The following is a 13987-nucleotide window of genomic DNA, read 5'->3' as shown; positions in this document are numbered from 1 at the left end:
AAGGAATTAAAGAGGCATTATTAGGAAGCATATACACAGCCAGGGAGAAGAGGAGAGAAAGCAGAGAAGGCCAAGGCCAGGGTCCGGGGGTTTGGGGTGGGGGAAAGGAAGGGTACAGACCCTCCCAAGTAACCGAAGATGGGTAAACTCCAACCGCAAGGCGATGATGCCACTTGTGGGCCCTCAGATTGCAGAGGACGGAGATGAGTGACGGGGCTGTGCACACTGGGGCACCGCGCACAGACGGGAGGAGGGGGGTGTCTGTGTGTTCCAAGAGGGGAGTACCAGTTGACTGGCCGCCGGCCCGTGGGGGTTGGTGGGAAGGAGGGTGAGCTTGGCGGTGACGCACGGCCCTCACGTGACCGGGAGCTGCAGAGCTACGCAGCCTTCGGCGCAGTCGTCACTCGCGTCTAGCTACCAGCTCCCCGCTGCCCTGCGCTCGGCGGGCTGGCATCCGGCCCAGGGGAAAGCGGAGCAGGTAAGGGCCCCGGGGCCGGCGCGCCCTGACCAGGCCAGCAGCGGCTTACCGACCCCCTGACGGGCACAGAACAGCGCAGGGGGTCCCGGCCAGCTTTCTCCACAACCCAACATTCTCGGGAACATAGTGGTCCCCTGGGGTGGGGAAGCAGGGGCGGCTGGGGCTCCAGGGGCAGCAGAGCAACCAAGAGCGATGGAAAACCATTCCCGAGTCCTTGCAGGAAAACGGTGAACACCACTGGGGGCGGGGCGGCCGAGGGTGGGGGCGGGGGGCGGGAGACGCGGGGCGCTGGCAGTGAGGAGGGCCCTGGGCGGGGAAGGAGCCGGGTGCCCGCGGTTCCTCGCTAGCTTTCCGCTGCAGCAGCCCCCGCTCCCCGCACCCCAGCCCATCTGCAGGTCTGCGGGGCCAAGTGTCCCGGCGGCGCACCTCGCGGCGAGAATCGGGAGAAGGAGGAGACTGCAAGGATAGGCCCAGGTCAGTGCGAGGGACGGTGGTGGGGGCAGGTGCAGAGTCCAGTCTGAGGTCCCCTCCCAACTCCCCCATCTCTCGTCCTCCATTTTGGTGCCTGCCGAGATCTAGGGATGGATCTGTAGGGAAAATGGTGGGTTTGTGGGGAGGGAGGGGAAGACACGAGAGGTCGGGGGGTGGGGGTGGGGGGTGGTGGGGGGGTGGGGGGGGCTCGAATGGAGGCCCCCTAGTGGGCGCACTAAGCCTTTCTGGTGGGAAACATGAAATTAAAACAAAACATGTTGATATCCATGACGCGGAGTTCGGAAAAATGAGTATCCATGCCTCTGTCCTCGGTACTGAAGCGTTCACCAGCTGTTCAGCCCCTTCTCTCTCCTTTTGTCTCCTAGGAGTAATGGAGTCCAAAGAGAAACGAGCGGTAAACAATCTCAGCATGGAAAATACCAACCAAGAAAATGAAGAAAAGGAAGAAAAGGAGCAAGTTGCTAATAAAGGGGAGCCCTTGGCCCTCCCTTTGGATGCTGGTGAATACTGTGTGCCTAGAGGAAATCGTAGGCGGTTCCGTGTTAGGCAGCCCATCCTGCAGTATAGATGGGATATGATGCATAGGCTTGGAGAACCACAGGCAAGGATGAGGGAAGAGAATATGGAAAGGATTGGGGAGGAGGTGAGACAGCTGATGGAAAAGCTGAGGGAAAAGCAGTTGAGTCATAGTCTGCGGGCAGTCAGCACTGACCCCCCGCACCATGACCATCACGATGAGTTTTGCCTTATGCCCTGAATCCTGATGGTTTCCCTAAAGTTATTAGGGAGACAGACCCCTGCTTTCGAAATTTACATGTTCATGATGTGCCCTTGTTGTAAACCTTTACCTGTCACTTGTTTACGTGGGTCTCCTATTACCAGCTTCTAATTGAATATTGTGTTTTTGAACCAGTCTGTAAGATTTTTGTTAGCAGAAGAATTTTACCTATTGCATGGAAAGATGCTCATTATATATTGTGAAGTTAATAAAGCAGCTTTAAAAACAATCTCTATATTCTTTTTTTGTTTAAAAAATTATATTAATCTACTTAATACATGAAAAGTACTGAAATTAAATATACCAAAGGATTAATATAGGAACTCATTCTATTGGATGGGTTAATGTATTTTTTATATTTTCTGTAATTTAAGAAGAATTGGAAACATTTTTAAATAACCTTTGAAAGCAGTAGAGTCACTTAATAAATACTTGCTGATCAGCACTACTCACAATAGCAAAGACATGGAATCAACATAAATGTCCATCAGTGAGAGACTGGATAAAGAAAAATGTACATCATGGAATATTATGCAGCCATAAAAATAAAGAAATCATGTCTTTTGTGGGAATATGGATAGAGCTGGAGGCTATTATCCTTAGCAAACTAATGCAGGAACAGAAAACCAAATACTGTGTGTTCTCATTTATAAGTGGGAGCTAAATGAAAACTCATGAACACAAAAAAGGGAACAACACACTGGGATCTGTAGGGGTGGAGAGTGGGAGGAGGAAGAGGAACCTAAAAGATAACTATTGGGTGCTGTGCTTAATACCTGGGTGATGAAATAATCTGTACAACAACCCCCCAACCTGCCCCCAGCCCATGACAGGAATTCACCTATGTAACAAACATTCACATGTACCCTGGAACCTAAAAGTTTTTTTAAAAAAAGAAAAAAAAATACTTGCTGATCAAATTTGGATCTCTTAGCCAGGTAAATAAACCCAGGACCTTGTATAAATTGGGGGTGGCATTTCCTTCACATGACTGGAATGAGGTCATTTGTGTGAGACCTGTGTTTACCTGTTTTTTCTCCCATCCACACCTATTATGCAAGACTCCCATCCTCAGATTTTCCCTTCAGATATTTAGCAGAGTGCTCAAAGTAGGTCCCACTAGTCCGGCATACCTCCTGTTCTCAGGATTAAGATGTCTGTTGGTCATGCTATGATTTCTTCCTGACGAGGCAGGCACTTAACCAAAGTAAAATTAATAATGACTGAGTCAGGAGCTCTGCGTTTTTGTCTTGGTTCAGTTTTTAAACAAGTAAATAACTTTAGACGTGTAACTTAGATTACTTGCCATTCCTAAAGGAACACTGGGTTCATTTAGTAATGTCACAGTGTTTCCAAAACTATGCTAATCTGCCACCTGTGTGAGAATCACCAGGGGACTTTCTTGAAAATGTGGATTCATACACATTATTAGTCGCCACCATGCCTGGCTAATTTTTTGTGTTTTTTAGTAGACACGGGGTTTCACCATGTTAGCCAGGATGGTCTCGATCTCCTGACCCCGTGATCCGCCCACCTTGGCCTCCCAAAGTGCTGGGATTACAGGCGTGAGCCACTGCACCTGGCCGGTATCAATTCTTAAAAGCCATAATAACTTGTAGAATATAAAGGTGAATATCTGAATTCAGTTCAGGGAAGCATTAAAATGTAAAGGATGAGATCATGAAAAAAGCATTAGATTTATTACATAACAATTTGAATTTTGTTATCTTTTGTGGGATATTAGGTGATTTCTTTTGTACTCAATTGTATTTTTCTTAACATGGATTATGTTAAAAAGAAATACAAGCTAACAACAGATCCAGATCCAAAGAACTATTCAGTGAGCTTACAAAAGCAAATGAAGCACATAAAAATTCCCATTGACAGAACTGAGATATGCAAATTTCATGTTAGCCTTGGATAGAGTGTTCATGCCTTAGTGTAATTATCCCTCCTATGGAGTGTAGGTAAAATCACTGTCTTACTTTTAATCAATAGAACACAGCAAAAGTGACAGGATGTCACTTCTGTGATTATGTTACAGAAGATTGTGATTGTCATCGTGCTAGCAGATTCCTTGTCTCTCTTCCTTCTTCCTCCCACTTGCTGGCTTTGATGAAACAAGCTGCCATGTTGGAGAGGCACATATAGCAAGGAATTGAGAGTGTTCGCCAGCCAACAGCCAGTGAGGAACTGAGGCCCTCAGTCTAATAGTCCTCAAGGAATTGAATCCTGCCAAAACAACAAAGGTGAGTTTGGAATCAGATTCTTGCCCAGCTTAGTCTTCAGATAAAACTGTGGCCCAGGCTAACATCTTGATTACAGCCTTCTAAAAGACCCTGAGGTGGAAGATCCAGATAAGCCACACCCAGACTTTTGATTCACAGAATCTCTGGGATAATAAATGAACGTTCTTGTAAGCTGCTAAATTTTGGGGTGATTTGTTACACAACAATAGATAACTAATACAGTCTCTAAAGACTTTTAAAAACAACCACAGCACCATTATCACAAATAAAAATGGACAAAAATTTCTTTTTTTTTTTTTTTTTTTTGAGACGGAGTCTTGCTCTGTCACCCAGGCTGGAGTGCTGTGGCCGGATCTCAGCTCACTGCAAGCTCCGCCTCCCGGGTTCACGCCATTCTCCTGCCTCAGCCTCCCGAGTAGCTGGGACTACAGACGCCTGCCACCTCGCCCGGCTAGTTTTTTGTATTTTTTAGTAGAGACGGGGTTTCACCGTGTTAGCCAGGATGGTCTCGATCTCCTGACCTCGTGATCCGCCCGTCTCGGCCTCCCAAAGTGCTGGGATTACAGGCTTGAGCCACCGCGCCCGGCCGACAAAAATTTCTTAATGTCCAGTCAGTATTCAAATTCTCAGTGGTCTCATATAGATAGATAGATAGATAGATAGATAGATAGATAGATAGATAGATGGAGTTTCACTCTTGTTGCCTAGGCTGGAGTGCAATAACACAGTCTCAGCTCACTACAACCTCTGCCTCCCAGGTTCAAATGATTCTCTTGTCTCAGCCTCCCAAGTAGCTGGGATTACAGGTGCCCACCACCATGCCTGGCTAATTTTTGTATTTTTCATAGAGATGGGGTTTCACCATGTTGACCAGGCTGGTCTCGAACTCCTGACCTCAGGTGATCTGCCTGCCTCGGCCTCCCAAAGTGTTGGGCTTACAGGTGTGAGTCACTGCGCCCTGCCAGGTCTCTTAATTTTTAACCTCAAACTATGTAAACTAACACAAAATTAATTATGTGCTTGAGGAACACTTTTGGCCTCATCAAGTTACAAATAACAAGAAACACCTAATGTAAAGCCTTCTACTGAGAAGCTGACAAAAGAATGCGTGTTTGAAAAAATGCCTCAGATCCAACATAAGTCTGGGGTCACAGACTCTGAAAGTCTAGCAAATGATAACAGAAAAGCTGGTCTGTTTATGCAATGAAAATTTAAGACAGTCTGAGGATAAGGAAGGGTCATCACACACAACTGAGTAATCCCAAACAGTCATTTGATACTCTGATATCTGCATTTTTCAGAAGTCTTGTCAAATAGTTACATGTACTCAGATTTGTCAAAGTAACTTGTTTAACTCTAGAAGAAAAAAAAATATCTGCATGGTGGCTCATGCCTGTAATCTCAGCACTTTGGGAGGCTGAGATGGGTGGATCACCTGAGGCCAGGAGTTAGAGACCAGCCTGGCCCACATGGTGAAACCCCATCTCTACTAAAAATACGAAAACTAGCTGGGCGTGGTGGCGGGTGCCTGTAATCCCAGCTACTTGGGAAGCTGAGGCAGGAGAATTGCTTGAACCCGGGAGGAGGAGCTTGCGGTGAGCCGAGATCCCACCATTGCACTCCAGCCTGGGTGACAGAGCGAGACTTTGTCTCAAAAAGAAAAAAAAAAAGGAAAAGTGGCTGCAGGCTGATAAAGTCGGAAAGATGCAGGCATAAATTACAAGATTACCATTCACTGTTGCCATTGAGTATATACCTACAATGACAAGTTGTATTACAGTGCTATTAGAGGAAGCATGGGACTGAGACAACAGGATAAACCAACAAGCATAAGAAACCATTTCATCAACCAGTTTGATTGAAGAAGGGATGGAGTATGTCACCACGATGTCATTTTTTTTCTCAAGATGCACAAAATTTAGGGGACTAACATAAATACAGTAGGCCCTTCATATCTGTGGGTTCTGGATCCATGGACTCACCCAATCATGGATTGAAAATATTTGGAAAAACAAATTCCATAAAGTTTCAACAAGAAAAATTTGAATTTGCAATATGCAAGTACTACATTGAATTTGCATTTAACAAAGTTATATGTAGGCATTGCATAAGGTATTAAAAATAATCTAGACATTGTGTAAAGTTTACAGGAGGATGTGTATAGGTTATGGGCAAACTCTATGTCATTTTATTTAAAGAAAATGAGCATCTGCATCTGCATATTTTTATATTCCTGGGGGTTCCTGACACCAGTCCTCCATGGACATTGAGGGACAACTGACTGTACATGAAGGACATAATTGTGAGTCTTCAGGGCCTCACATTTTGGAAATAAAGATGTCCTATGAGAGTTATAAATGAGTAAATCTTATAGACAACAGACATGATTTTCCATCTCTGTGGATAAAGCAGGAAAATATCTGTGAATATGATACTGAAAAGATTGGGTTCATCTAGTCAACATCATCTGGAAGTAGTCCCATGGAGGTGGGGCAATGGAAGTGCTTCAGTAAGAGAAATAATAATAATAGTATGCTCTCATGAGCAGAGGCTTGGAGATCCTTTGAAACAGCATGGGGTTGAAACAAAACTTGAAGACCAATGACAAATTTTAGACTATTTTAAGGAAAGGAACTATGAAATAGATGGCATAAGTGTAGGGTAAGAGGCAGCTTCAGAGAGAAGGAAAGATGCAAAAACAGGGCACAAACCAATGCAGAATGAGCTGAAGGGGGTTCTGCCGGTAATATTCGACTAGCCCAGTGAAGAAAATGCATTCAATACAGATCAGAACAGCTATTAACTAATGGATACTTGAGGTACTAAAATGTATTTTTTTAAAAGAATAAAAAGCAGCTTCATTCCATGGGGAATTTATAGTAAACTGTCCCAAAAGAACTAGAAAATAAAATTCTTATGAATGTTAAAGGAATAAAATTTACCACACAAGCTATGAATCAATATAATCAGTTGAAGGAAGTAGTGAGAGTTTGAATTCCAAAAGATAGTATTTACAGAACCAAAGGAAAAGGTAGATGGGCAGATATAAAGACAAGCTTTCTATCAGATGTCTTAACAAGGACAAAGGCAGTTGTGTATTGATAAATGTTTAACAATTGAGTTTCCATTAAACTGTTTGTAGTGTTAGCCTATTTCCACTATGTAAATGCTCCGGCTACAGTTGATTTCCAGCTACCAACATGATGTCACTTAATGCAGAGTTGAGAAGGGATGTGCACAATTTGCTGTCAAGAGCACACCACTTGCTTAAAGGCCTCCCTCATCAATGTGATTAAAAGGGGAACATTCCCATGCAAAGAAAATGAGAGATGAAAGTGAGAAAAGGAAATACGTGTTGTAAACGAGATGTAGGATGAGCATAAATGAGGGGAAGATGAAATAAAACGAGATCAAGGTAGACAGAAGTCAGCTGTATACAGTACTCTTATGAGCAAAAGGGCCAAGAAAAGTGTGTGAGTGTGTGTGTTGTGCGTTTGTGAAAAGTGGGGGTAGGTGTAATGGTGGGAAGGGATAGATTGGTTGATTACCTAGACATGGATACTCCTAGGCAGTTTAAAGGAGTGTTTGTAGAAGCATGGACTTTGGAGTCAGGAGACCTTACTTCAAATATTGGCACCACCACCACTTACAAGCACTGTGTGTGACCTTAAACAAAGTTGGTCAACCTCCCTTAGCTTTATTTCTTTTATCTATGAAATGCAGAAAGTGTTTAGCAAGATGCCCTTCACATGCTAAGCTCTCAGTAAATGCTAGCTGTTAATGTTATAAAGCAGTAAAATGAAAAAATGCTTTTGATTCACTAAAAATGGGTAGTCTAATCTTTCAAAGTTAATAACATTAGTGGGTTTTAAAAAGTATTTATTGATCCCAGATGTCAAAATTTGGCCTAAAGAGGATCGAATCTGACAAGCACATAGTTTGTATCACACACTGATGTATGATTTTTGAATCACTGCTGATATTTAATAATTGATAAATTCCACAGGAAAAATCAAGATTTTAGATTTTCATGAAAAATCAGGAGTTTTGTAAACCCTGGGGTTGCATTCCCACATTGCATCAGTTGACTGGAGGTAGCCTAGTGTTGGTTTCAATCCTTTAGAAAGGCAGGTGTTTCCGTTTTACTTTCCTTACTCAGCTTTAAAGAAAGAAAAGCTTGTTCACATTACCTAGTTACCTTCCTGGCCCCCAGAGGCACTACAGTTTGTGTTCTTTAATTCATATCAACTGCATTTCAAAAGTGATATGAAGCAATGGTTCAGCAAATGATTGAGATTCCGACCAATGTGGAATTCAGTACTTTTTATGTTCCAAATCTGCAATTTACAATAAGGTAACCATGAGCCATATTTGGATATTGAGAACTTAAAAAGTGACTAATGCAATTGGAGATGTGCTAAAAGTATAAAGTACACACAGGATTTTAAAGACATAGTACAACAAAGTGAAATATCAGTCATTTTATATTGACTATATGTTGAAGTGATAGCATTTTGGATATACTGTGTTAAATATATTATTAAAATTAATTTTATCTGTTTCTTTTTACTTTTAAATTACGTTTACTACAAAACTTAAAATTAGATTTACAGTTAATAATATATTTCTATTAAATAGCACCATTCCAAATCATTTAAAAGATATACCATGTTTTTAAAATTAAAAAAACTTACTTTAAAATGCCCGATAAAAATGATAAACAATCATTTTGGAAAACACAAAGAAAGAAAAAATTAAAAATCTTAATTCTACTAAATATTATTAAATATTTCAGTTTCTTTTTGTTTAGGTTTTTCTACACGAAATATTCATACATAGAATCTTATTCTATAAAAATTGGATCATACTGTATATACTATTTTACGTTCCTTTTTGACTTAACATTTAAACATAATCTTGGCTGGACACGGTGGCTCACCTCTGTAATCCCAGCAGCACTTTGGAAGGCTGAGGCGGGCGGATCATGAGGTCAGGAGATCGAGACCATCCTGGCTAACACGGTGAAACCCCGTCACTCCTAAAAATACAAAAAAATTAGCCGGGCGTGGGGGCGGGCGCCTGTAGTCCCAGCTACTCGGGAGGCTGAGGCTGGAGAATGGCGTGAACCCGGGAGGTGGAGCTTGCAGTGAGCCGAGATCGTGCCACTGCACTCCAGCCTGGGCGACAGAGCGAGACTCTGTCTCAAAAAAAAGAAAAAAACAGTGAGCTGAGATCCAGCCACCGCACTCCAGCCTGGGCCACAGAGCAAGACTCCGTCTCAAAAAAAAAAAAAAAAAAAAAACCCAAAAAACAAAAACATAATCTTTTTGCAATGTTTTTAAGAATTCTTGACCAGGCGCGGTGGCTCAAGCCTGTAATCCCAGCACTTTGGGAGGCCGAGACGGGTGGATCACAAGGTCAGGAGATCGAGACCATCCTGGCTAACACGGTGAAACCCCGTCTCTACTAAAAAATACAAAAAACTAGCCGGGCGAGGTGGCGGGCGCCTGTAGTCCCAGCTACTCGGGAGGCTGAGGCAGGAGAATGGCGTAAACCCGGGAGGCGGAGCTTGCAGTGAACTGAGATCCGGTCACTGAACTCCAGCCTGGGTGACAGAGCGAGACTCCGTCTCAAAAAAAAACAAAAAAACAAAAAAAACGAATTCTTTGAAATAAAGTTGTTAAATGGATTAACAAATTGAGTACAATAATAATAAAACTGGGAGAAAATACAGATAAGTATTTAATTCAAGTATGTTAAAGGCATTTCTCAGCATATGACTCAAGGAAATTAAACATAAAATAACTGATTTTATTACATAAAAAACAAAATTTTGTATAAGTACAATGCAAAAACAAGCAAATGAAATACTGAAAAATATTACATGTAGGAAAGACAAAGGATTAATATTATAACTATAAAGTAAATTGATTCAAATCAATCAAGGAAAGGGGAACATATAAATATAAAATGGACGAAAAAAGGAAAGGTAAAAAATTTTATGACTGACTAGTAGACACATGGAAAAAATGATCAATTTCATCCACGTCTTAGCTCAAGCTGCTATAACAAAATACCATAGACTAGGTGGCTTAAACAACAGAATTTTACTTCTCACTGTCTGGAGGTTGGAGTAAGAGTGCCAGCATTGTTGAGTTCAGTGAGGGTTTTCTTCCCAGCTTGTATTATACATGACTTCCTTCTTGCTGTATCTTCACAGGCAAAGAAAGAAATCCTGTGTCTCTTTTTCTTTTTATAAGGCCACTAATCTCCTCCTGAGAGCCTTACTCTCATGATATAATCTAACCCTAATTACCTTCTAAGGATCCTACCTCTAAATACCATTACACTGGGGATTAGGGCTTGAACATATTAATTTTGGGGAAACAGAAACATTCAGTCCACATCAGCTAGTAATCAAGGAAGTACAAATGAGAGCAAGTAACATTTTGAAGTATCAACTTGGCAAATAATTTTGATAATAACATCAGCCAACATTTATTGACCACTTATGATCTAAGTGCTTTACATACCTTACTCATTCAACTTCCCTAACCATATAAATTGTTTGTGGATACTAGTATAAGGAGATTGGACCACATATTCAAAGCCACATTACTATATACTTATGAGGCTGGAGTTGAACATAGACAGTCTGACTTCTGAATCCATTACATTATTAATTATTCATACCTAGAGATGAGGGTTCAGAAAAATGGGCAGTTTCGTACAGTGCTGGTGAGAATAAGAACTGGTACAACATTTGTGGAAGGTAGGTTGGAAATAAGTATTAAAAGAATTCTATAACCTAGAAATTCTATGCCTATTACTGTACTATAACAAAAGTGAGTAGTCATACAAATAATCTGTACTTGGACTTTGAAAATATCCAAGTGATTAAGAAAATGTGGCACATATACACCATGGAATACTATGCAGCCATAAAAAAGGATGAGTTTGTGTCCTTTGTAGGGACATGGATGCAGCTGGAAACCATCATTCTTAGCAAACTATCACAAGAACAGAAAACCAAACACCGCATCTTCTCACTCATAGGTGGGAACTGAACAATGAGATCACTTGGACTCGGGAAGGGGAACATCACACACCGGGGCCTATCATGGGAAGGGGGGAGGGGGGAGGGATTGCATTGGGAGTTATACCTGATGTAAATGACGAGTCGATGGGTGCAGCACACCAACATGGCACAAGTATACATATGTAACAAACCTGCACCTTATGCACATGTACCCTAGAACTTAAAGTATAATAATAATAATAATAAATTAATTAAAAAAAATCCAAGTGTGCAAGAATGTAAATATATGCAATAATAGGATGTTTATTTTAGCATTTTTGAAAAACCAAAAAACTCAGTAAGACTTTAATGCTTAGAAATAATGGGAAGGATTAGTACATTAAGATGCAATAATACTCAGAAAAACTATACAGCCATTATAAATAATGGAGTAGTTCTGAGCAGAATGAAATGGAAAACTCTTTAGGCAATATTGTTATATCAATTATATTGCATAGGGAGTTTTAGCTGTATATAAAAAATAATCCCCTTAAACTAGCTTAACTATTAAGGAAGTTTGTGATCTCACATAGCAGGAAGAGCACAGTAGGTAGGACAGGCATCAGGGGCCATTGATTCAGTAACTAAATGAAGTCATTAAGGATCCAGGTTCTTTCCATCTCTGGTCAGTGCTGTGACCATCTTCTGCTGTGCCTGGTGTCAGCTTCATCCTAAGGCTGGAATTACCCCTAATGTAATAAGATGAATGTTTATTGTGATAGAGTGTACATTCTTCTTTGTTTCTGTCTCTCAGGAGAGAGGGGAAAACCTTTCCTAACTATGGAATAAAATGCCATCCCTTCAATATGATCAGGCCATTTTAAGAGGGTTGTCTCCGCCCTCAACCAGTAATGGCCCTTAGGTAAATTCCAGGTATTGACAGGTTCAGAATAACTAGGACCTGTCCCCGAAGCTTGTAGTGAAGTGGGATGGTGTTGACATCCAGATATTTGGAGTTCTGTTAGGGAGGAAGAGGGAAATTTATGTTAGGTAGGTATAGATGACACTGGGAGCCTCAAACATAGGAATGGCTGAGGACACTATGGACTCCAAGAGGACCTGGTGAGAGGTGAAAGACAGCAAGAAGACATGCTGAATAATCTTTGGAAGGAAAGGAGGCAGGGCATAAATAACTGAGGCAATCCAGAAAGTGCCAACACCCAGGGGAGGAGAGAAAAAAAAATAGAGGATCGAGAGACAGAGAGAGAGAGAGAAAGAGAGAGAGAGAGAGAGAGGCTAAATAACATGAATCAATAAAAGCTCCCCAACTGAAAAAAATCTGAAGGATCCCTGGAGCCCTGGGGTTAAAACCGGAACAAGGAGCATTTTTCAGAGTACCAGCTCTGACAAGGCCATTCACTAGAGCTAAGTGGAAGTCATGTGGGTCTGTGCCCACAGGATGCCCACAAAACCAGTCATTGAGGAATAGAATCAAGTGAAGAGAACTGCAAATAGATACATTCTTGAGAGTTGTCACTCTTATCACATACACAGCACCTCCCTTCCCATAATCTTGCCCTGCTCTGTGGACCATGTTGGGCATCCCTCTCCTTCCAGGAGTAGGTAGAAAGTCAGCATTGAATGTTGTTGCACAACATCCCTGAAAAACAAACACTTTGGTTGTCTCAGCTTTGACTCTTGCTGAGGTTTGCAAGGGCTTCCACTGGGCACTGTTTGTTCACTTGTTAGGCTCATAACATCCACTCCAGCCAGGCTACTCTCTTTACTTCACTAGCCCTTTCCAGAACACCTCAAACAACAACAACAAAAGAAAAACAAAAAAATCCCTCCAATCCAATCCATCTTTCTAGATCGGACCCGGATTCGTCTTCCTCACAATAGCTTCTCTGGCTCTACAGATACTCCCCTTCTCTGACTTTTATTGAGCTGACAGGACCCCATAGTTTTTCCACTTTTTTCCCCCTGCAGTTGTTATATGCAAGAGTGGACCTGCACAGGCATCCCATGTTCTGCTCCCACCCACATCTCATGATGCCTTAAATTATGTTTCATAATTGTTTTGTATCTATCACAGATCTTAGGCCACTGAATAATCAGTGAACTGGTGAACTGGTCTTTCAGTTTCTCCTGTTACCCTTCTCCAATCCAGTCTCTATATGGCAATCCAAGGAACATTTTTTTTTTTCTTTGAGACAGAGTCTCACTCTGTCGCCAGGCTGGAGTGCAGTGGCATGATCCTGGCTCACTGTAACCTCTGCCTCCTGGGTTCAAGCGATTCCCCTGTGTCAGCCTCCTGAGTAGCTGGGACTACAGGCGCATGCCACCACACCCGGCCATTTTTTTTTTTTTTACTTTAGCAGAGACAAGGTTTCACCATATTGGACAGGATGGTCTCGATATCCTGACCTCATGATCTGCCCCCCTTGGCCTCCTACATTATGGGCAGGAGCCATCGCACCCGGCCAGAACATTTTACGAGAAAATTAGAGCATAAACCTCCCCTCATTATATCAAATAAATGCCTCTGTTGCATTCAGGTAGTTAAAAAATAAATAAAATCCTTCAGGCCCTGTAAGATCTGGCTCTTGGCCACTACTCTGACACAGGTACTCTTCCCCTTCATTGTTAAGCTCCAGCCACACTGCTTTCCTTTAGTTCTAAATGGGCTGAGGACTTTCCTGCCTTAGAGCCTGTGCATTTGCTGTTTCTCCTGGGAGGCAAACTACACTCCTGCCCTGGCTAACAACTATTTACTCTTTAGGACTCATCTTAAATATCATGCCTACTGTTAGGGACAAGCTGCCCCAAAAAACTTCTTGGTACTGCCAACACTTCCCCCAAACCTCTTCGTGCTGCCCACCCCTCCCCCTAAACTCTGCAACTCTTCTCCTTCCCCCAAGCCTCCACTATGCCCTTATCTAGGTGCTGCAGTGAAGCCAGCATCACTTATC

The 13987-nt window shown here is 42.2% G+C and overlaps 1 protein-coding gene across 2 annotated transcripts; it reads left to right on the top strand.

Annotated features, from left to right (window-relative positions):
* Positions 1-252: 252 nt before the first annotated feature.
* Positions 253-1974, top strand: BEX1 (brain expressed X-linked 1). 2 transcript variants are annotated; one of them, XM_025373318.1, is made up of 3 exons: positions 253-478; positions 863-952; positions 1336-1974. In XM_025373318.1, exon 3 carries the CDS (start codon positions 1341-1343, stop codon positions 1725-1727), a length of 387 nt encoding a protein of 128 aa, XP_025229103.1. In that variant the 5' UTR covers positions 253-478; positions 863-952; positions 1336-1340; the 3' UTR covers positions 1728-1974. The 2 variants fall into 2 exon arrangements, with proteins under 2 accessions (XP_025229103.1, XP_025229104.1); XM_025373319.1 differs by having other exon boundaries at positions 375-478; positions 874-952.
* The last annotated feature ends 12013 nt before the right edge of the window (positions 1975-13987 follow it).

Source organism: Theropithecus gelada, chromosome X (assembly GCF_003255815.1).
Source record: "Theropithecus gelada isolate Dixy chromosome X, Tgel_1.0, whole genome shotgun sequence".
In the NCBI taxonomy this organism is placed as follows: Eukaryota; Metazoa; Chordata; class Mammalia; order Primates; family Cercopithecidae; genus Theropithecus; species Theropithecus gelada.
This window is presented reverse-complemented; position numbering and strand designations above follow the sequence as displayed.